This window comes from Hemicordylus capensis, chromosome 5 (assembly GCF_027244095.1).
Source record: "Hemicordylus capensis ecotype Gifberg chromosome 5, rHemCap1.1.pri, whole genome shotgun sequence".
Lineage (NCBI taxonomy): Eukaryota > Metazoa > Chordata > Lepidosauria > Squamata > Cordylidae > Hemicordylus > Hemicordylus capensis.
The window spans coordinates 66560604-66583494 of NC_069661.1; the positions used below are offsets into that span (position 1 = coordinate 66560604).

The 22891-nt window shown below is 43.1% G+C and overlaps 1 protein-coding gene across 6 annotated transcripts; it reads left to right on the forward strand.

Moving 5' to 3' along the window:
• On the forward strand, window positions 1-22300 carry RBM46 (RNA binding motif protein 46). Of its 6 annotated transcripts, XM_053258287.1 has the most exons (7): window positions 1788-1971; window positions 4861-5036; window positions 5790-5961; window positions 7504-7971; window positions 12356-13138; window positions 17002-17069; window positions 21796-21933. In XM_053258287.1, the coding sequence occupies exons 2-6, from the start codon at window positions 5034-5036 to the stop codon at window positions 17019-17021; spliced, it is 1446 nt and encodes a 481-aa protein (XP_053114262.1). In that variant the 5' UTR covers window positions 1788-1971; window positions 4861-5033; the 3' UTR covers window positions 17022-17069; window positions 21796-21933. The 6 variants fall into 6 exon arrangements, with proteins under 6 accessions (XP_053114259.1, XP_053114261.1, XP_053114258.1 ...); XM_053258284.1 differs by lacking the exons at window positions 1788-1971; window positions 17002-17069 and adding an exon at window positions 1-129 and having other exon boundaries at window positions 21796-22300; XM_053258286.1 differs by lacking the exons at window positions 1788-1971; window positions 17002-17069 and adding an exon at window positions 1601-1781 and having other exon boundaries at window positions 21796-22300.
• Window positions 22301-22891: the final 591 nt, after the last annotated feature.

Genomic DNA, 22891 nt, shown 5'->3' on the forward strand with positions numbered 1-22891 from the left:
AATTTCTGGACACAAAATGGAGACAGCAAGAGAGATCACCACAAAATGGAGGTCCAAATGTATGAATTTTTGGGGGTCTAAAATTCGGGTGATTTGTTTTGGACCTGAATCTGGCCAGCTAGCAAAAGGGTGAGTTATTTTTTCCACAAATCACCTGAAACAGGTAAATTTGAGTAGAAATAGTTTTGTACTTGAATCAATTCACACATTCCTATCAGGGATGCCCTTGGAATCCAAAGAAAAAGGCTATTAACACTCCTGAGGTGGCTTCTTGGGTCGCCTATGACTCAGTGAATCTCAAGGTCTAAATGATCTTAGGTCTGAGAAGCTTGGAAAAGATACTATGGAAGACCAGGCCTACTGGGGTTCTCACAATGGAGCAGCTATGGAACCAATTTCCGCCATGCTTACTTACACACTTTAGATCTGGAGGTGGGAGGGAAGAGAGCAGAGACATTTCTTGGAATGTTAGGGACCTTGTGATTTTTATAGGTTCTAGTTCCCTCCAGCTACATAGCTTAATAAATACTAGCTGACCTGAAATCTGAATTGCGATTTGCCATACAACTTCATGGGCACTATTTTGAAAAAATCACCCCAAGTGCTTCCGTGAACACAAACTAAGTCTAATGAAAGCAGATAACTTCAAGTTGTTTTTAGTGTTTTTAGTATTTTACTTTGCAAATAGTACGTTCATTTCGCATAAACTATTTTATTGCAGTTGTTTTACAACGTGCTTATTATAAGGTCATTTAGACAACAGATAGTTACTTTCCCAACTAATAATAGTTACTCTTATCTGTTATTCCGAGAGGGGCAACTATGTTAGTAAAGGTGTGCATGGACCAGCTGGCATGGTTTGATCAGAATTTGAACCAAATTCGGGCGGAACCACGGGTATGTAAACTGATTTGGGCGCAGCCGATTGGTTCGACAAACCAACTGAAACCAGTTCGAAGCAGTTTGAGATCGAACCGGCCTAGTATGCAGCAGTCCACTTCACGATTAAACCGGTTCTGCACATTCCTATAGGTTAGTCCATTGCAGCGTAAACAACAGAGTCCTGTGGCACTGTAAAACAAACAGATTTATTGTAGCATAAACTTCTGAAGATCAGCAACTGCACCTTTGCTAACTGGGCAAAGAGACTTTTAAAGTAGAGCGTCTCATATATTTAGGAGGGAGAGAACTGTCATTCAACCCATCACAGCAGCCTCCCTCCAGTGGCTGGTGTCTCCCTTGAGTTTCTTTTTAGATTGTGAACTCTTTGGGGACAGAGACCCATCTTTTCAGTGGTATGTAAACTTCTTTTGAGAACTGTTTGAAAAAACTTTGTATAAGTTCGCGAATATTCTTTAATCATCACCACCCCCACCGGCCAAAGCTTATGATAGAATAAACGTTAAAATCGAAGAGGCCACAAGGCCGAGGATCTTCCCAACCAACTCTTCAATACGCAACTCTTCAATAGCGCCTTTCCCATTGGCTACTCCAGTCACTGCCGGCGATTAGCCGGATTTCGTGACCGTTGGAACAAACGTTCCCCTCGACCACGTTCTCTCCCCCTCCTTACTAACGAACCTCCAATTCCCCCACGCTTCAAAACGGCATGGGAGGGAAGAAGAAAACGGAAGGGCAAGCAGGCAGACAGGGCTCAACCTCCCCACTTCTCGTGCCGGGCAGCCCCTCCGGAAGGCTTTGATTGGCTGACGGCGCCTGTCCATCTATCCAGCGCAACGTGATTGCTGGCGCGAACTCGGAAGAGGCGCGTGCCTAGGCGGGTGAGAGGGAGGGAGCCGGGGCAGCGACGTCCTCGTGCGGGTGCTTCCTCTGGCCGGCCAGGGTTCTCAGTGACGCCGAGGACGGTAGGAGGCTGCCTGCCCACTTGGGACAAACGCTCTGGGAGGCGCCCTGTGTCCCGGGATCCCTGTTACCGTTGTCGGTGCGGAGACGCTGCGACTTCACGGCAGGGTGTGTGTCTGGAGTAATGTGCGCGATAAGCTCGCTCCCCTCTCCTGGCGCAGCCCCAGAAGTTAAAAGAGGGGCTGGGAAGCCGGCGGAGCAGGGCAAGGGCGAACACACCCGTCGATTCGTGTGTCTCTCGACGTACAAACGCCAAGCGCTTTACAGCCCGGTCACACGTTGAAAGCAGAGCGTTAGGAAGGAGCCAGCGAGCTCAACAGCCCCCGAGTTCTCAAACAAGCCACTCGAGGAGAAAAGGAACGGGACAAACTGGAGGGGCGGGTGGCAGGCAGGCTCAAGAGGCTGGAGTTAATGGGAGAAGGAGGCCGGGAAAGGAGAGAAATGGCGACCGCCCCAGTGGGCAGGATCCCGATGGGAAACGCGGAGCAACGGCAGGGGGACTGGGTGGCTGGGCCCCGGCTTAGCCCATTGGCACCCCGGGAAATTGGGGGTAAAGAAGTCCCCACCCCCTTGCAGTGCTGGTTCCAGGCAAAAGGGATCGAGGTGGTCTTTTCTTTGTTTTTACATTTATAAGCCGCTCTTCCTCCGAGGAGCCCAGAGCTGTGTACGTGGTTATGTTTATCCTCACAACCACCCTGTGAGGTAGGTTAGGCCAAGAGATGAGGGACCAGCCCAGTGAGATTCATGGCCTTATCGGGGTTTGAACTTGGGTCCCCCTGGCCTAACACACTGACCACAGATGAAAAAGCACTTTGCACCCCTCTGACTAGAAGATGTTACCCCTCACCTGAAATGTGGGGGAGTTAATGCACCTTCACAGTGGCCATTATTGTTTCATTTGCCTAGTGGATGAGCCTACTTTTGAAGAGAAGTTTAGGAACTAAGCCTTGGAGGGCTCTGACCGATATTCTTTACACACAGAGACATGGTGTGTAGTAAGTAGGAATAGAGTGTGGAAAAACTATGTTGGAGCATTGGGCATATGCATTCTCGCTGCACAGCTTGCACAGAGTATACTTTACATATACACTCTCCTCCTGCATTGTAATGTTGCTTCTGCGTATGTATGTACTATGATATTTGTTTATATAGTGCCATACAGTACATGGTGCTTAACCAGGAATGAGAGGATAGGTCCTAGGCTAAAGATTTAAATTTAGATATTGACAGAGAGAGAATGCAAATGAAGGCTGGGCAGACGGGAAGAATATGTTGTTCTTTTCAGTGACATAAGGCTTTTGTTATACTAAAGTGTTATGTTAAAGACTTCCTGGAAAAGGTGGGTTTTAAGAGAGGATATGAAGGAACAGACAGAAGAGGCATTGCACAGGTGTTCTGGGGGAAAGTTCCAAGCATAAGGTGCAGCAAGGGAGAAAAAGTGGAGTTTTGGGGGAAGCAGCAGACAATACAACCCATATTTATATACTGCTTTTCAGCAAAAGCTCCCCAAGCGGTCCACACAGAGAACGAGGGAGAAATGAATGCATGAATAAATTAAATAAAATGGCACTCTATCCCCAAAGGGATCACAATCTAAAAAAAGAAACATAAAATAGACACCAGCAACAGTCATTGGAGGGATGCTGTGCTGGTAGTTTTTCACACTTGGCTTTTAGTTTGCATCTTCTCTGGAATAGAGCTTGTGCATTCACATATTGGCCAGATTTACCCCAAAGACCCTTCGAGCTATAGGGGAGCACTTCACACACAATTTGGGTTTTTCATTGCACGTTAGAGTGTAGCCTGATTTATATCTAAGGTTTAAAAAAAATACCTTGGATATATTTTCCTATAGAAAAATAGATGTTCAAATGCAAAAAGGGAGCAACTTTAAACTCAGTAAACCTGCGGTAAAGTCTGCTGTCTTAGAAAGCTCCTGGGGATGGATAGGGCCAGTTGCTCTCCCCCTGATAAAGAGAATCACCACTTTTAAAAGGTGCCTCTTTGCTCAGTTAGTTCCACACCCTCACGTTTGGGTGTCGAACTGGAAGAAGGAAAGTCACGAGCAGAAGTGTAACAGGATATAGGATATGAGAGGTAGTGGGGGCAAAGCCATAGGGACTCTGAAGCTAAGGTCAAATTGTTTTTATTTGCTCCCCTTAAAGTTAAAAGAGGGCCAAGGCAGATGTGACTAGGGATGTGCATGGAACTGGTGTCTGCCCCCCCCCCCGAGACGTTTCCCCCACCGGCACTGCATGCAGAAATTGGTCCCATGGGGTGGCAGCGTACCTCCTTGCTGGAAGTGTATGGTGCGTGCGGACTGGAAGTGTATGGCCCCGCAGGACTGATTTTGCAAGCAGCTTGAGTGGGGGAAACGCAGTAGGAGATGGGTAAGAGCACCCTCCCCAATCCTTAAAGCTATCCCTCCCCACCTTTGAACTGGCGGAACTGCCGGACTTTTGAACCGGTTTTGGGGGTCTGTAAAAGGGCTCAGTGCACATCCCTAGATGTGACTGCAGAAGCTATGTTTGTTCATGTGTCTTCTCCGTGCATATGTAAGTGGTGTGTGTCAATTTCAGATTAAAAGGGGTTTGTCTGGGAGGGCAGCAGAACTCTCTGTGCTTCGTTGTTCCAAGCACTTATCTATGGTATCAGTACTAGACTGTAGGGGAAAGTGCTTGGAGTGATAGTGGTGGAAGGTAAAGTGGGGAGAGAGTTCAGTTCCCTTCATTTGCATGCCTGTTTTGAGCTAAAAACGGGACTCCTCCATCTGTCTCCATTATATGTGATTGGGCTGCCCCCAGTATTTAATACAAGAATGTTAAAACATGGTCACCACCATCATGTTCAGTTTGACCTTAAGAAAACCAGTACATTCTGAGACGTGAAAGAAGTTGAACTACTCTTCTGAGTACAGAAGAAATGAGCAGACTACAAATTTAATAAATGCTCTATCACCCAGTATGTATTTGAAATTTTTAATATTCTTGTTCTCAGGTATTGCTAATATCTCCTCCCTGTCTTATTGTACTGGATTACTGAAGCAGAGCATAATTCTTCTTCTGCACCATCTGTATTGAGACTTTTATTTGAAAACTGTTTGATCTATATTGAATGTAATCTAAAGGCTACAGAGCACAGTGTTAAGTTGTGGAGAAGTAGAATCTTGTATGGTAAGTAGCAGTCATGGTTGCTTCTAAGCTGTAGTTGACAATACAGAATTTCTCCTTTCTTTCCCCCAACATTCTGAATATTTAAGCATATGAATTGTGCACTACAGGCTATCTAGGAAAAATTGGCTTAGTATTAGTAGCTTTGACAAATTAATTTACATGAAGCATTTCTAACTCTGAGAATTGAAATGAAGAATGGAAATCAAATTGTCTCGGAAATGTGTACTACACATTTGATATAGTTTATTTCTAATTCAGATAATGAGGAGGAGAAGAAAAAGAGAGGATTACAGTTATTGCTGAGGCCATTTTGGAGTTTAAACATTTGTAAAACCATTCATTGCACATTAGCACTTGTGGAATGCAGATTTTGAACATGCAGTGTTAAAACTGATGTAAAAAAGCTTAAATACAGTATAATGCTTTTATTTTATTTATGTAGGAATGCACTTTTTTAAAAAACAACAACAAACAACTTAATGATCCTAAGTTTGGAGTGAGCTATATTGTTTATGAACCAAGACCTATACAAAATAAGTCTATTTAACGTAAAGCATTCTAAAAGCTCTTGCTAGCCTTCAAACATATATCATGCATTTTCATTTACATGACATCAAGTTATGTATAGATGTACATACATAGTTCTTAGTAATATAGCTATTTATAGCAAAACCTGTAGTTTTGAAACCTGTATTTTCAGAAAATAGAAAATAAAGGATTGTACTCTAACTAAAATTATGAATATCTTTTCAGTTTTCTGAGGACACTACAACTATGAATGAAGAACACTCTGATGTAACAAATGGGTGTGGCAAAGTTCGAACTGGTACTCAGAATGAGGCTGCTTTACTGGCTCTTATGGAAAAGACTGGCTATAATATGGTTCAGGAAAATGGACAACGGAAATTTGGTGGACCTCCACCAGGTAGTAGACTGTAAAATATCAATCTGACTTCTGCTTGTCAGGAATGTTAGTTTACCTTTGCAAAGATAACAGGATTTGAAAATATTAAATACAGGCAACATGGTGAAGTTGAATATCTATCTTTTATATAATTAATTCTCTTAAACGTACCCATCGCTAATCCCATGTGTGGCAGCTCTCACAAGGGTTTGGAGAGCTGCCAGATAGCGATGGGGATATGGGGGGGAGAGAAAATGGCGACAGCCAGCCAGTGGGCCAGGAGTTAACGGTGGTGGCTGGCCAATGGCCGGGAAAACGATGGCAGGGGTGGGCAGCAGCCGAGAAGCGGCCGGCCAGAAAGCGGAAAGCCCGGTCGGCCAGGTGCGAGGGGTGGGGGAAGTGGCCAGCCAGCCAGAAAACAGTAGAGGGAGGAGAAAAAGGCAGCATTGGGTGGGTGGGCCGGAAGCAGGCAGTGGCAGGCCGGCCTGGTGCCGGGAATGGATGGGAGGAGGGTGAGGGCTGGCTTTCCGGCCGGTCCACCAGCCAGAAAACGTGGGCAGGCAGGGAGAAGCGGGCCGGGCAGTGGAGGCACAAATGCTCTGCGCCCGGCCCAGCTAGTATGAAATTATCTTTTAATGAGTAAGACTACCAATCTAGTTTAGTATTATTTGCATTGGCTGATAGCAGCTGTCCAGGCATCTTTGCAAGTCCTACCTGGAGTTGTGAGGGTTTGCATATGAACATGCGTGAAGCATGTGCTCTGCCACTGAACCACTACTAACTACCATGACTACTATTTATATACTGCTTTTTAACAAAAGCTTCCAAAGCAGTTTACATAGAAAAATAAAAAATAAAAATATAAGATGGTTTCCTGTCTCCCAAAGTACTCAGTCTATAAAGGAACACAAGATAGACACCAAAAGTCACTGTAGGGATGCTGTGCTGGGATAGGGCCAGTTGCTCTCCACCTGCTAAATATAAGAAAATCACCACTTTTAAGAGGTGCTTCTTGCTCAGTTAGCTGTGGCCTGTTTCCAATATGAATCTAGAATTGATGGAGAACACTCAGATTTCTGGATTACATAGTTAGATTTATTATAGATAACCTTACGCTGAACTTTACAGTCAACTTTTGACAATGTGTATCTCGGTTAACTTGAAGTATTTTGAATTAAAGCTGGTTCATTTCCATTGAAGACAGTTGGACTAAGGCTGTGGTCCTAACCATTTCTAGTTTGAAATAAGTTCAGTTGAAATCCGTGAATCCTTGTTTAAAATGTAGACCATACTACTTAGTTTTGAGCTGGAAAATAAGCAGGGTGTGAGGGAGACAGAGCTGTTAGACTATCCAAATGTATTAACTCCACTGACAAAAATAAATGATTTTACCTGGTCTATGTATCAGGTAGGAAATGACAACTCTAGAATTGTCTAGCTTGTGTGAAGGCAAGGTTGTCACTAAAAAGATCTACAGCCATATGATCATACTGAAATGTTTAGAAGCAAAGTATATTGTTATGGTGTTTATAATAATATGGTGCTAAACATTTTATTTTAAAGGTTGGGAAGGTCCACCACCTCCCCGAGGCTGTGAAGTCTTTGTGGGAAAGATTCCCCGTGATATGTATGAAGATGAACTTGTTCCTGTTTTTGAAAGAGCTGGAAAGATCTATGAGTTCAGACTGATGATGGAATTTAGTGGCGAAAATCGGGGGTATGCATTTGTAATGTATACAACCAAAGAAGAAGCTCAGCTTGCCATCAGGATCCTTAATAATTATGAGATTCGTCCTGGGAAATTTATTGGTGTTTGTGTAAGCTTAGATAACTGCAGACTATTTATTGGAGCTATTCCAAAAGAGAAGAAGAAAGAGGAAATCTTGGATGAAATGAAAAAGGTTACTGAAGGCGTAGTAGATGTTATTGTGTACCCAAGTGCAACTGACAAGACGAAGAATCGTGGTTTTGCTTTTGTAGAATATGAATCTCACAGAGCTGCAGCCATGGCAAGGAGAAAATTAATTCCTGGTAAAAAAATTATTTTATATATAAAGCTCAATCATGTTTTTGTTGCAGCAATCTATTCCTCGATCTGTGCTTCATTAAATGCCAAATTAGATGTGACAGCAGTTGTGTGCTTAAACTTAGATCTGTCCCAATCACGTAGAAAGCAGGGAGTCATGGCTTTGACAGGTAAGGAGCACTAAACCATTCCCTCAGCTGACCTTTTTGTAATTCCTCTTCCCAAGTGACCCCCACTCATGCTTCTTTTGATCTTAAAATGTATTCCTCTCCCCTCGCCTCCTCTCACCCTGCTTTTTTGCATGATTGGATCAGATCTGAAAACTTTTTAAAAGTCTCTAAAGACTTATTTTTTTCATCCAGGCTTGACTGTACTATGGTTTTAAGTTGTTTTAAATTGTGTTAAGTGGTTTTCATTTTAATCTGTTTTATGTTGTAACCACCCAGAGGTGGGCGTTTGGGGCAGTCTACAAACTTGAAAAATAAATAAGATAAATCTGGGTTTAAATATATATGGATCTGCAGCTGTTGCAGCTGGTTTGGCCCTAAAACCCTCAAGTAGGAACTGGGTGATTAGTGGGATGAGCTGTCCTAAATCAACAAAGAAGTGGGTTTACACATGTTCATGTGTGAGAGCTGGTATTACAAATACTTCTGGTTCATTTTTGCTGTGCCAAAGTAATCTGCTCTAACATGACAAAAATAACATGGATTGACTTCATCATCTTCAAAAGCAGCTCTTGTAAAGAGTGATAATAGATTCCATTTACAAAAAACCTTTTTAAAATGTTGAAGCGATTCTCACGAGCAGGGGAAATCGGTCTAAGGGAACCTAGCCCGATTTCCGTTAGTCGTCTGCTGCCACAGGAGCCGCGTTGCTCCTGGCAGCATACTGCGAAAACCACCCCTCCCCTTAAGCACTCCACACCGCAGCAACACATGAGACCCCTACCGGGAGGCTGAAACAAGCCTCCCGGCCCCGGGGGTCTCTCCAGAATGCCCTGCACACTTGCGCGGGGCATCCTGGAATTTCTGGGGGCCAACTGGCCCCCCATCCCTGCCACCCCTGCGGGATCCATGACGGAGCCGGCAGTCGTGTGGGCGGCCAGTTCGGCTGCCCTGGTACAGCTCCCTGCACTACCCTGAACGGCTCTTAACACCGATTGTGTGAAGCGCCTCATTTTGTCTCAGCCTCCAAAATGCTAGGAAATGGAGATTGTTAAAGCCCACACCCTTAGCAGATGCATTATAGGCAATATGTATATGCTGTGATATTCTGTGGTTAGCTCCGGCTATATCACTGCGTTGAAGCTGGATGGCTTCTAGTGGTAGACCCTGGAATAGACATATGGGTTCTATGCAACTGAAGCTGCCATTCCATGTTAAAACTATCCAATTGACAACCAATATCCTCCACAGAATGATAGATTTGGAAATGACCTTAAAGGTCATCAACCCCCTGCTCAGTGCAGGATAGCAACAGTGAGCGGATGAATCTGAGACTTGGATTTATTGGATCATAATGTGCTTTGAAGTAATCAAGAGAGGTGGGGAAATGTAGTATGATCTCTTGTTTCCCAATAGGAGAGATGGCTGAGAGACTCCTGACCGAAACCTTGGACAGCCACTGCCAGTCAGTGTAGACTGTATTGAACTAGATGGAACAGTGGTCTGTAGGAACATAGGAAGCTGCCATATACTGAGTCAGACCATTGTTCCATCTAGTTCAATACAGTCTACACTGACTGGCAGTGGCTGTCCAAGGTTTCGGTCAGGAGTCTCTCAGCCCTACCTGGAGATGCCAGGGATTGAACCTGAAACCTTCTGCATGCAAAGCAGATGCTGGGTGAGAAGCAAAGTTTTTTGCATTGCTTTTGAACCAGACAACTGGTTCACTGAGGAAACAGTACCAACCAGTTCAGAAAGAGTACAGTGTTACTTCTTGACCAGTCTGGTGCCTCACCTGATGGGAGATGGATAATTCATTCTTAAAGCTTCTCAAATGACACAGAAGTTTGTGAAGTAATCTCCCATTTCTTGGTAGGGGGGACATCTATTGATTAGGTTAGAACCAGAGTGCAACTCAAGCACTTCTTTTGGTCTGATCAAAATAGTTCTTAAGTGATCTTTGTTGAAGGGCAGGGCTAGCCTGGGCAAAATCAGCACTTACAGATCCTTATCAGGCAGCATTCTAGCAGGTATGAAAACTTGCTAATTTTTTTGTTGGAAGGAGTATCTGTAAGTTGAGAAAGAGCCTTCCAGGGTGTGTGGAGGCTGGTGCCCCCTGCCCCAGTTGATGGAGGGACCAATATAGCCTTGAGTCACAAATTTTACCATCTATGAGTCTGAGAGAGGCTCAAGTTAGGAAAAACCTGATAAAAATATAAGTTGAAATAATTGAAGATCAAGAAGGAGTTCAGAAATCGGAAAACTAAACAGGAAGAACAGACAGAAAACCTTAATCATATATAAACAGCATTAAGTTAGTCATAGGCAAAATAAACACATACAAAGCTTATTTAAAATAAACATTGTAATAGAGTAAAAAAGAAAAGTTCTCGAGTCTATATTGTCAGCTATTTTCCATGACATCTCTTCTATATAGGTATACCTTGTCATAAGGGGGAAACAGTGTTGCATTACACAGTTGTGTGCACATCTCTCTTGCTGGTTGTTAGTGTATTCGTACTCCAGTTTCTATACATGTTCTCACATGGTAAATAAACTTGTATGATTGTACATCAGGCCTGCACAACATGCGGCCCACAAGGCTTTTTTTCCTGCTCCCTGGGGCTACTTCCCCTTCCTCCCCCTGCTGCTTAAACCACCCTCCCCCCAATTCCAGCCGCTGCGTGGCCGAGGAGATGCCTGCGGGAGTGCGGGTGTTCTTCCTTACCCTCCCCCATGGCAGCAGTGGCGCACTAAGGCAGAAATCAGAGTGACACTCGGGCCTGCCATTTGGCTCGGCGTTGCTTCCCAACTGTGAGGCGCGCCTCCGCGGTTAAGTCTTAACTGCACAGGCGTGCCTCGCAGTTGGAAAGTGACGCCGGGCCAAATAGCAGGCCCGAGTGTCACTCTGATTTCTGCCTTAGTGCGCCACTGCTGCCATGGGGGAGGGTAAGGAAGAACACCCGCACTCCCGCAGGCATCTCCTCGGCCACGCAGCGGCTGGAATTGGGGGGAGGGGGGTTTAAGCAGCAGGGGTGAATTCTGTCACCGTGCGCCGCTGCCGCTGTGAGGGAGGGTAGGGAAGGACACCCACACCCCCACAGCCATCTCCTCGGCTGCATGGCGGCTGGAATTTTGCGGGGTGGGTGGGTTAAGCAGCAGGGGGAGGAAGGGGAAATAGCCCCGGGGGCATCTCCTCAGCTGCGCGGTGACTGGAATGGGGTGGGGCATGAGGTAGGAGGCGGTGGTGGACAGTGGCCCCACGAGGGAATCCAGTGGCGGTGGCGGGCAGGGATGGAGGGAGCCCGGCGGAGAGAGAAAGCGTTGCCAAAGGGATGAGGATGGAAAGCTGTTAGTGGCAGGAGGAGAACGGGGACCACCGGAACAACGGGGAATGGACTCTCTCTCACCAAGATTGCTCCATTCATTCTCTCACTCTCCCACCAAGACTGCTCCATTCTCTCTCTCTCTCACCAAGCCTCCTGCTGCATCCTTTCCATCTTTCTTTCTCCTTCTCCCTTCTTTTCCAAAATTATGAGAAGAGCTTCTCATATTTTTTTTCCTTAAAAGTGTTCCATGTTGTGTGATGATTTGTCAGAGGTGGAAAGGAAGAACAATGCATTTTATACAGTTGTATAATATTTATATTATTAGAATGAATTTTGATTCAACTTATTTCATATTAATTTAATCAATCTTGGCCTGCCAGAACATCAAAAGTTAAATATTGATTAAATTCATTTTAAATTCATTTCTTTTTAATTTGATTGATTTGATTGATATTAAGTGTTACTCTAATAATCAGCACCCTAAGAATTGACCTCGGCCCCCATGAACCAAGTCACGGTTGGTTTCGGCCTGCCAGGTCATTTGAGTTGTGCAGGTCTGTTGTACACGGATGTATGTGTCCCCACCCACCCCCATATTTATAGTGGCACAATATGATGAGTACAACAGAGAACTGATGTGTGTTGCTGTTTTATTTTCCAAAGTGTGTATATATTTGCAGTAGAAGATGATCTGGTTGAAATACCTAAATGACTTGATGAATACCATAACTTCTTAAATATCATTTCAGAAGAAATGTTACAATTGGCAAATTGCTCAAACTTCAGTCCACAGCTAGCTTTTAATGTTTTCTTTTTCTTTTTTAAGCATGTACAAAAATGTTCGATGGTAGAAAGTTACTAATGAAATTTGCAAAATTTTGTTTTTCTTATAGGAACATTTCAGTTATGGGGCCATACTATTCAAGTAGATTGGGCAGACCCAGAGAAAGAAGTAGATGAAGAAACAATGCAGCGAGTCAAAGTGTTATATGTTAGAAACTTGATGATTTCTACCACAGAGGAAACAATTAAAGCAGAGTTTAACAAATTTAAACCAGGAGCTGTTGAACGTGTAAAGAAACTTCGAGATTATGCTTTTGTTCACTTTTTCAATCGAGATGATGCAGTTGCAGCGATGTCGGTTATGAATGGAAAATGTATTGATGGAGCTAGCATTGAGGTAACTCTCGCAAAGCCAGTAAACAAAGAGAGCACTTGGAGACAACATCTTAATGGTCAAATTAGCCCCAGTTCTGAAAATCTTCTAGTCTTTACAAATAAAGAAGATGGTCATCAAAAATCATTAACAAAACCAGCAAGTCTTCCAATTCGCCTTAATGGACAGCACAGTCCAGGTCCCCCTGAAATTGAAAGGTGTACTTACCCATTTTTCCCAGGAACAAAGCTTAATCCAATCAGCATGTACTCATTAAAATCTAGTCATTTTAGTTCTGCAGTAATGCAGTTAGATTATTATTGCAACAAAAATAACTGGGCACCACCAGAATATTATTTGTACTCAACTACAAGTCAAGATGGAAAAGTACTGCTAGTGTATAAGATAGTTATTCCTACAGTTGCAAATGGATCCCAGAGTTATTTTATGGGAGACAAACTCTGCACAACTGTAGAAGATGCAAAAGAATTTGCTGCACAGTTTGCAATGTTACACTTGGGTAAGTTCTTAACATTTTGGTTTTAATTTAATCCCACCCCCCACCCTCATTTTAACATAATCCATCCAAAGCAAATGAGACTATTGGTGCTAACATACATAACAGGCAAGCTCTTTAAAAAATATGGAGTTCATAAGTCTTCAGAGAAACTTTTTCAGTCTTTAATTTCTCTAGATAATGAGATGTAGGGACTTAACTCATTTTGAACATGTGCACCTATGGAGTTTACAGTTTTGTCTTTTAAGTACTTGGCCATAGCCTGCTGGAAAACATGAATAAATTGAATCTTTGGTGTAAATCTGATCAATTTGCTCAGCAAATTCATAGCTTGTTTTGTTTTTGAAATTGCTTTAAAAAGTGCTTTTGCCCATGTTCAGCCATAGGTTTTTTGTCAAATGAGATTTGGAAATGGTTCTTTGCTTTTAAGTTTTTTAACATTAAGGATTGTTAATCCTTCTAATTTTATTGAAATAATATGCATTTGATGTGGTTAATTTGCATTTATATATCACCTTTCTCCATATACAAACATATGTCTCTGAAAGGAAACAAAATTGAAACAAAATTTGCAGATAGAATGCTACAGAAAAGTTGATTGGGAGTTCATTTATGTATGTTAATTTTTGGAGGGCTTTGAAAGGTTTGCATTGAGCTTAGACGTTATTGCAGGAAAAATCATGGAATAACTTTTTAAATAGTTTTAATTCTGCTTTATTTCAAAAACTTTTATTTTTTAAAAGTACTACCTCTCCTTTTCTTCAGGCGGCAGCACAATGCAGTTTACAATAAAGCAAAATAATAAAACAGATTTTTAAAACAAAAGTGCTATTAGCAGTACTGATAAAACATTTTCCTAAAACAGATGGTCACAACCTCACTCTAGATGAAAGGCATTTTTGGAAAATGCAGATTTTAATTGATGTAGGGGTTGCAATAGGGTTCAGTGGAAGAGAGTTTCAAAGTGTTGGTCACCACAGAAAAGGCCCTGCTCCTAGTAGATACCCACCTCACTTTCAAAGGCAGCCTTTATACCTCACTTTCCTACTTTGTCCAGGGCTGCCTACAACATAGTAAATATGTTAAAATATCAAATTAAAATGGTAATACAATAACATAACAGGTAAAATAAAATGATAAAGAGTAGATAAACAAAGGAGTTGTTTTTAAATCTATCCTAGTACTTGACTAAACCATGCTTTTAAAAATGTCCTGATTTATGTTTGGATTGGATGATCAAAGGGGTGAGAGTCATATTAGGAACATAGGAAGTTGCCATATACTGAGTCAGACTATAGGTCCATCTAGCTCAGTATTGTCTCCACAGACTGGCAGCAGCTTCTCCAAGGTTGCAAGCAGGAATCTCTCTCAGCCTTATCTTGGAGATGCCAGGGAGCGAACTTGGAACCTTTTGCTCCTTCCGAAGCAGCTCCATCCCCTTAAGGGGAATATTTTACAGTGCTCACACATCATCTCCCATTCATATGCAACTAGGGTGGACCCTGCTTAGCTAAGGGAACAAATAATGCTTGCTACCACAAGATCAGTTCTCCTCTCCATATTGTTCTGAAGTAGCCTTTGAGAATGTCTCCCTGAACACATAATTTTTTGTATAATAGACTTCGTGGTTGGAATTATTTGCATCAGGGCTAGCCCATGCTGGGGTTGTATTCCTAGAGTACTGTGCTGAGATACTTAAATGTGCTCCCTAATGCCAGTTCAGAATGAACTTTAGAAAAATGTAATGGAAATATGGTTGCGTGAGTATGGTGTGTTTGGTCCCACAGACACAAGGAACATAGGAAGCTGTCATATACTGAGTCAGACCATAGGTCCATCTAGCTCAGTATTGTCTTCACAGATTGGCAGTGGCTTCTCCAAGGTTGCAGGCAGGAATCTCTCAGCCCTATCTTGGAGAAGCCAGGGAGGGAACTTGAAACCTTCTGCCCTTCCAGAGCAACTCCATCCCCTGAGGGGAATATCTTACAGTGCTCACACTTCTAGTCTCCCATTCATCTGCAACCAGGGTAGACCCTGCTTAGCTAAGGGGACAAGTCATGCTTGCTACCACAAGACCAGCTCTCCTCTCCTCAAGGCCAAAACCTCACTAGAAACTTCGCTTTGCATCACAGGCAAGTTCCAGTAGATACCTCAGATCCCAAAATTTAAAAACCCACATTATCTAATTACCATGATTAATTAGCCTAGCCTGAGCATTTAGATATAAAAAGGCTGTTGCTTAAATCCCAAAAGTGGTACTTGCCCCCCCCCCAAGTTTATTTTAAAGTAATTTAGAGTTCACATTGCATTTAAACACTATTAACATATTTCAAAACTTGGTAGATGGCATTAAAAACAGAAATATAAAATTTCTAGGACATTTCCTTCCTATGCTTCCTATGAAAAATGAATACCAAGCAGGATTCCCAAAACGTATATGATTCTAAGAGGGGTTTTTTTCCACACAGTTGCAGAGTGACTCGGAATGGGGTCTGCCACATGTCTGCTTTGTCAGCTCAAGGCAAACACATGCACAACCTGAGCAAGAGAGAGAGCTGCATTTGTTGAGAGGCTTGGGTCCCTCTTTTTCTTTCTTACATGAAAACTGTCAGAGTTGGCAAAGGGTGTCCACTTCCCTGGCAACAGGGACAGCTAATATTTCACAAGTCCTTGGAGGGTCTATGAAAGGAATGACTTGTGAAAAGCCAAAGCATGAATGAGATCATGTATGCACAGTAAGGATCTTCTGCCCAATAACCTGATTAACATTTCAAATGGTGGGGGTGAAGGAGCCAGTTCCAAAGTAGTAATAAAGGCTATACTCTTTGGAACCTGGCTGTTGCTGACAGGAGCACAACAAGGAAATAAACCATTGACATGTATCTGCAAACAGGTTACTTTAGAATAGCGGTGTTGGAACTTAGGAAAGCAAAGCTGATCATGTTAAACTGACCAAACCCCAACAAAGCCCAGGTCAATGGAGGCATGTTCATCACAGGAGGGTGGCTTTCTGGATCTCCCCGCTCCCTGATACGGACTTACATACTGCTTCTATCTCAGATTGACATTCCTCATTGACCAGTTGGGCAATGCCTTTTCATCATCTTTGTCTGTACTCTTGGACACCTGCATATACTGCTATACATCTATGGTGCTTGGAAGCCTTGGGTTCTGTTTGCTATAGGAATGTTACTGCACTGATTGACCTTTGTAATCTCAAGCTTTTTGAGATTATAGCCTACTTCGAAGGCTGAATTAGTGAAGAATTTCCTATTCAGTGAGTCTATCTGGATCCTTCTTATCTATCTCTCAAATTCTTATTTTATCTGTCTTAAAATCCCACACTTCTGTGTAATTCTTGGTCTCCATCTTGAACATAGCTTCAACCTCCTAATGGCCTAGCTTGATTTGCCTTCTGTATTTCTGAGGAAGACAGCATATTAAATTGTACGGTGGTACACACTGTTAGACATTGCTATCTCCGCTCATATCTCTTAATAGAGTCTTAGGAAATTTGACATCACAGTGCTTGGGGGCTCAAGTGTTGTATTTGAATGTATTCATACTCTTCAATAATACAGTCTTAACCAGTAATTCAATCTTCAGAACATCTGTTCAGGATTATAGTTCTGTCCATTACACCATACAGGTCTTCCCACTATGAGGTACATAACCTTTACTTTCAGAAGTTTGACGTGAATGTACTTCCAGTAGAGTACGTGTAAGTAACATAAATTACCTAGATGCTTACGTCTACTGTTGTTGAAAGCTTGCAGATGACTTGTTCCTTCTGAGTATGTAGGCTTTAATGACACTTTAGTGTGGCTTACCATTTCACTCATATTGGTGGTATTTTGCTATTGCAGAGCATCTAAAACTCTGGTGAAAGTCTTTTAGAAGAGGCAGATCTAGCAAGACAAAAGCATATTCACATGTAAGGCTTAAATTGATCTGAAATAGGAATATATAACTTTCATTGGCTTTCAGTTTGTCTTGAGTGTCCTTGACTGTATTAAGAGAATTCCCACACAGAACAAAATAGCATGAGAGAAGCTCAAAAGTGCATTTAAGTCTCTTGCGTGGAATACAGCGAGTAGTCAAATTAAGCCATACTTAATCGGACTTTTGGAGCCATCTAATGGCGCAGCGGGGAAATGACTTGACTAGCAAGCCAGAGGTTGCTGGTTTAAATTCCCGCTGGTATGTTTCCCAGACTATGGGGAGCACCTATATTGGGCAACAGTGATACAGGAAGATGCTGAAAGGCATCATTTCATATTGCACCAGAGGAGACAATGGTAAACCCCTCCTGTATTCTACCAAAGACAACCACAGGGCTCTGTGGTCACCAGGAGTTGACACAGACTCAACGGCACACTTTAATTTGACTTTTGCATTTCCTGAGTCAGTGAGCAGAATTAAAAAGCTATTTTGTTGCCTAGAATAACTGGACAATCATCCTGAGAAATATTAACTTTGAGTTGATTTATTTGTAAGTAGGCAGAGCTGTGTCTGGTTCTGGGCACTGCACTTCATGAACAACATTGAGAAACTGGAACAGATTCAAAGGAGGGCAGTGAAGATGGTTGTGTTCTGGAAACAAAGGCTGGTGTGGTTGAGGGCACAGTGGTGGCACCATGAAAAAAACTGAGAGAGGACACAGAAGTTGCAAAGTTCATTTATGGGTGGGTGAGCTATGCCCCACATATTAGATTTCTGAAACAGAAATGGTTGATTAGGAAATATGCAAGACTTAGAGCAAAATCAGATGTGTATTTTGAAGCCCTTTAATTATCATTCTGTAATCTTCTCCCACTTATGTGTGTGACCACTGTTTACAAATTATGCTTTTCCTGCTTTGTCACCAAACCCCATCCAAATATTGTTGCGAGACCCACACAGTTACATATACTTAAACTGAAAATGCCCTGTGGGACTTAAATGCAGTTAAGTCCCAGGATTCTCTACACTTACGGTTAAGGGCACCTTGAAGATAATTTCATTGTGTCTCCACTGACTGCAGAAAGGGTTCATAACCTCCCTAGTATGGACCAGTGTAGAAAAATTTGCAGGCAGCAATTTGACTGCATCAGAAGTGTGTAACTTATTAAAATTGTGATTCGAGCACTGAATTGCAGCACATCCCCTGCAGCTTTAAAAGGGAGGAGAGCAGGTCTGTACTTGCTCCTCCATCGCTTGCTGCTGCAGGAAGTTCGATGGCACTCCCCCCAGCTATCGTATGCTGGCGGGGCATCTCCCAGCTGCCCTTATTCCACATGGGCACACGCATGGCCTCCATGCATGTGCAGCATTGCTGGCCATGCAAATGTCTGCCACGCATGCATGTGGTATGGATCTGCTCTCCTCCCTATTTAAAAGTCCAGGGGATGTGCTACAATTTGGTGCTCAGATCACGTTTTGTGCACATCCTTTGTCCTGGTTTAAATCTGTCATCTCTGTTTTCCGTGCTTCTGCTGTTTGCTCCTAAGAGCTTGCATTTCCTACTGATGATTGAGGGATTGGTGGTGGGAGCACACTTCACGCTTCCACACAAGCAGTCTTGCTCCATGTAGCACAGAGCAGGGCAGAGGGATCTGAGGCTGGAACTTGTTGTTCCAGCCTCTGTGAATCCCACAGTGTTGCGAATCGTGTTCCACTGGGAGATTTCCCCAAGAGACGGGCACTGTAGGCTTCTGTCTCTGTGTGCAGTCGGGCTGGAAGCAGCCCGTGCTTACACACAAGCAAGTAGCCGGAGGAAAGGTAGGACTTGCTCCTTAACCTTGGCTTACAGGGTAAATAGTAGGGCTAAGCGGTGCTGCCCCGGCAGGATTGGGTCCAATCCTGGTGACTCTCATGCTCAGCCTAATCCGGGCTGGGCATCCCTAGCCTGGGTTAGGCTGTGCGTGAGAACAGCCTCATTAAGTTTAAGCTTCTCCTGACTTCTAAGGCTCTTCATATCTTATTCCTTTGTATGTCTTTGATACTACTTTCCTGGTTTCCTCTCTTTCTGGTCTCTCATTTCAGGAAATGCAAATCTTGTGGTGTTTCTCCTTAGTGTGTTTTATCTCTCATGTTTCCTTTTACATAGAATCATCTCCTTTCTGAAAACAGTTATGGCGATGAAGCTGGCTTAAATGGAGTGAAGATAGGACTGTACATGAAATTATTTTCCCTTTATTCCTCATGGTTAATACCAGAAGGGATGTTAGTCTGCTGTAGCAGAAACAACCAAGAGTCCTGTGACATTTTAAACTTATACTTTTTTTTTGTAGTATAAGCTTTTGTCACCTTGGTATTCTGTTGTTGCCTGGGGTCTACTTTCTGTTTACTTTTTTGTTGGTTAGATAGTTATTTACAGTATATTCTATTCCTTCACAGTTCTTAGTAGGGATGTGCACGAAGTTTCTTCGGCACCGGCGGGGGTAGTTCTTTAAGGGCGAGGGAGGGTGCACTCACCCCTCCCACCACATATCCCCTGCTGGCGCTCCATTATTTTTAAGCCCCTCGGGGCGGCAGCATTCCTCCCTGAAGCCCCGTTTTCGTCATCGGCTGGAAGTGGCCAGAAGAAGCAAGCGTGCATGCTCCCGCATGGCAGATGGGCATGCGCCCGCAATGGGCACACACGTGCTTGCTTCTGGCCACTTGTAGCCGATGATGAAAACGGGGTGGTAGGGAGGAACGCTGCCGCCCCAAGGGGTAACAGAGCACTGGCGGGGGATATGCAGCGGGAGGGGTGAGTGCACCCTCCCTCGCCCTTAAAGGACTACCCCTGCCGGTGCTGAAGCACCGAAACAGCCCCCGGAGCTGAAACGTTTCGGAGGCATTCATAATGGTCTTCGAAACGTTTCGGGCACAAGCCTAGTTCTTAGTTGAGTACTCTTAAAACATAGTGGCCCACATCTTCTACAGTTCTATGGGGGCGGAAGAAGAGCTCCATGCTTTCATCCTTGCAGAGTGGCAGCAGCCTAGCTGCACTGAAGGCTTGCTCTGCTGCACAGTGTGGGAAGTGGAGAGCACTATTTGATCTGGATAGTGATCCCTTATGTCCCTGAGACCTGTGACCTTAAAAATCAAACATGTATCTGCATGTAATGGTAAGCTCTAGGTTTCCAGTAGGGATGTGCGGATCGATTCAGGTACAAAATGATTTATACCTGAATCTGGCTGATTTGGGTGATTTGCAGACAGAACAAATCACCCCTGTGCTCAGTTGCCCAGATTTGGGTACAAAAATCATCCCAGATTTGGACCCAAACAATTTGGAGATTTGGACCTCCATTTTGGGCCAAAATGGGTTGGGTGGTAGGACCCTGTGGGTGGAAGCTACCACTCAAATTTCAAATAAATTGGGCAAAGAGGTGATTTTTAAAATTATTTTGGAGTTTTCTCTGAGTAGATTCTCATTTCCTATCAGAGAATCGGCTCTCGGAACACCTCAGACATTAACAACAAAACCCAGTGCCCCATGGGCTTCTTGTTTTGGGGGTGGTTGGCACCCTACGTGCACTACACCACAACCCTCTCTGGGCCACCCTGGTGCCCCCAAGTGGAGTTACTAGGCTGCTGAAATCCCCCATTGTTCCCTATGGGGGAAAAGCTTGAAGATGCACAAACTTGGGGGGGGTAAAAATCACCCCTTTGCCCAATTTCTTGGTAGCTTCCCTGCACCCATTGGGCACTACCACCCACCACAACCCACTCTGGGCCATCCTGGTGCAAACACCCCCCCTCCCCGAGTTATAACTAAGGCTGCTGAAATTCCCATTATTCCCTAAGGGAAAAAGCTTAAAAGATGATAAAAATCACCCCTCTGCCCAATTTCTTTGAAATTCGGCTGGTAGCTTCCACCCATTGGGCACTACCACCCACCCCACTCTTTTGCCCCTGAAACCCCTTTTTTGCCCTAAATTGAATCAGAAAATTTGGGTATAAATTGAATCGGGTGATTCGGGAGGCAGATTCGGTCCCAAAACAAGTTGTGGGTGATTCTATTTGGGTACAAATTGAATAGAAAAAAATCAATTTGTGCATGTCCTTCGTTTCCAGTATCTGCAGTATTATCCCAGAAACAAGTACTTGGCATCTGCAAGTCTTCCACACTTGCTTCCAAGTCTTCCACCTGGCAGGCTGTTCAAGCAAGGATCTTCCATCTTTGCCCTCATAACCATGTTGAGACCTGAAATTTATTGGCCACTGGCCTCATGAAGATCAAAATTCCATATAGATTTATTTCACACTGCTCCTTCACCCCTCATGCCATGGATTTCTGGGTGAGCTGCTATGTATCAGGCTATTGTATGGCACCACAACATTTACCCATTGGAGTGTTCAGGGGTTCACAAGTCTTCCACCTGGCCGGCTATTCATGCAAGGAGTAGGATTGAGCTTTGTTGGCAGGGACAATTATACTCCATGATTAATGCAGGGTCTTGGACCAAAGCAGCCTCTGTGTACATGACCTGCAATGTTAGGCCATTATTGCTGAGCTACAAGGGCTTGGAATGGGGTGAGTATGCTAGATTCATTCATTCTGTGCATGCTCCATTGCCTAGCCTCCATGTGCAGAAAGTAGACTTTGGATCATTGTAAGTTTTATTAATCTTGCTTCTGAATTTAATGTTTTTCTATTGACGCATTCAAATATAACTTTTTTTAAACAGACTACAGTTTCCGCCGAAGTTCAGTGAATAACGTTTCCCCAGTTAGTGCTACTCTTTCTTCTGGGACAACCAGCGTGCTACCATATACATCAAGGCCATATTCTTATCCAAGCTACCCTCTCTCACCAACTGTTCCACTTGCTAGCAGCAACCATGCTGGACAGCGTCTGTATATCTCCAATCAGGCCTCATACTTTTGAGGAAAAGAAAAAAGCTGGGTGACAATAGCATATATTTTATTTTTAAAATTATAATGTTGTTTTAGTTTATATCGGGTCCACACAATTGGTTTCGATCAGTTAAATATTTATTCAGTTTTACAGATTGCTTATAAATTTACTCAATGCATGTAGAACAACTTATTTTGTTAATTTATCCACTGTTTAAATTGTTAAGCTTTATTTGTTTAAAATACTGTTCTATTGCATTTTGTCATGTTTTTAATGTTTATATCATGTGTTTAATTCATGCAAATATTTTGACATTAAATTCTTACTCTATGAAATAGTGAGATTTGTCTTGAACACTTAAAAATAGTGACTGACATCTCAGTACATTTTAGATCAAAGTTTGTCGAGATATTTTAGACTGACATTGAATCTTTCAAGTAATTTAGTGGAATGGGCTCTGGATGACATTTGTGTGGAATGGAAGTTTATCTTTTGACTGAACTGCATGCTTTCTCCATACAGTTATTATTGGATTAGCATAGGATTGGATAAAGATAAGCCATGCTTTTCCAGTAACATCAGAATAGATTTTAAGTTGCTTCTATAAGAGAAACAGAGGCATGGTATTCCAGACTCATTAGAGTGTTGATAGATAATGAAATGAGAGAGGATGTACAAAAATACACATACAGGTGAAACTCGGAAAATTAGAGTATCGTGCAAAAGTCCATTAATTTCAGTAATGCAAATTAAAAGGTGAAACTGATATATGAGACAGACGCATTACATGCAAAGCGAGATAAGTCAAGCCTTAATTTGTTATAATTGTGATGATCATGGCGTACAGCTCATGAAAACCCCAAATCCACAATCTCAGAAAATTAGAATATTACATGGAACCAAGAAGACAAGGATTGAAGAATAGA

What these genes read in the sequence shown, in the direction of transcription:
- RBM46 (XM_053258284.1), top strand. An exon ending in ATTTGGTGGACCTCCACCAG is followed by an intron (nt 5,962 to 7,503) that starts GTAGTAGACTGT and finishes TTTATTTTAAAG; the next exon opens with GTTGGGAAGGTCCACCACCT. An exon ending in AAGGAGAAAATTAATTCCTG is followed by an intron (nt 7,972 to 12,355) that starts GTAAAAAAATTA and finishes TTTTTCTTATAG; the next exon opens with GAACATTTCAGTTATGGGGC.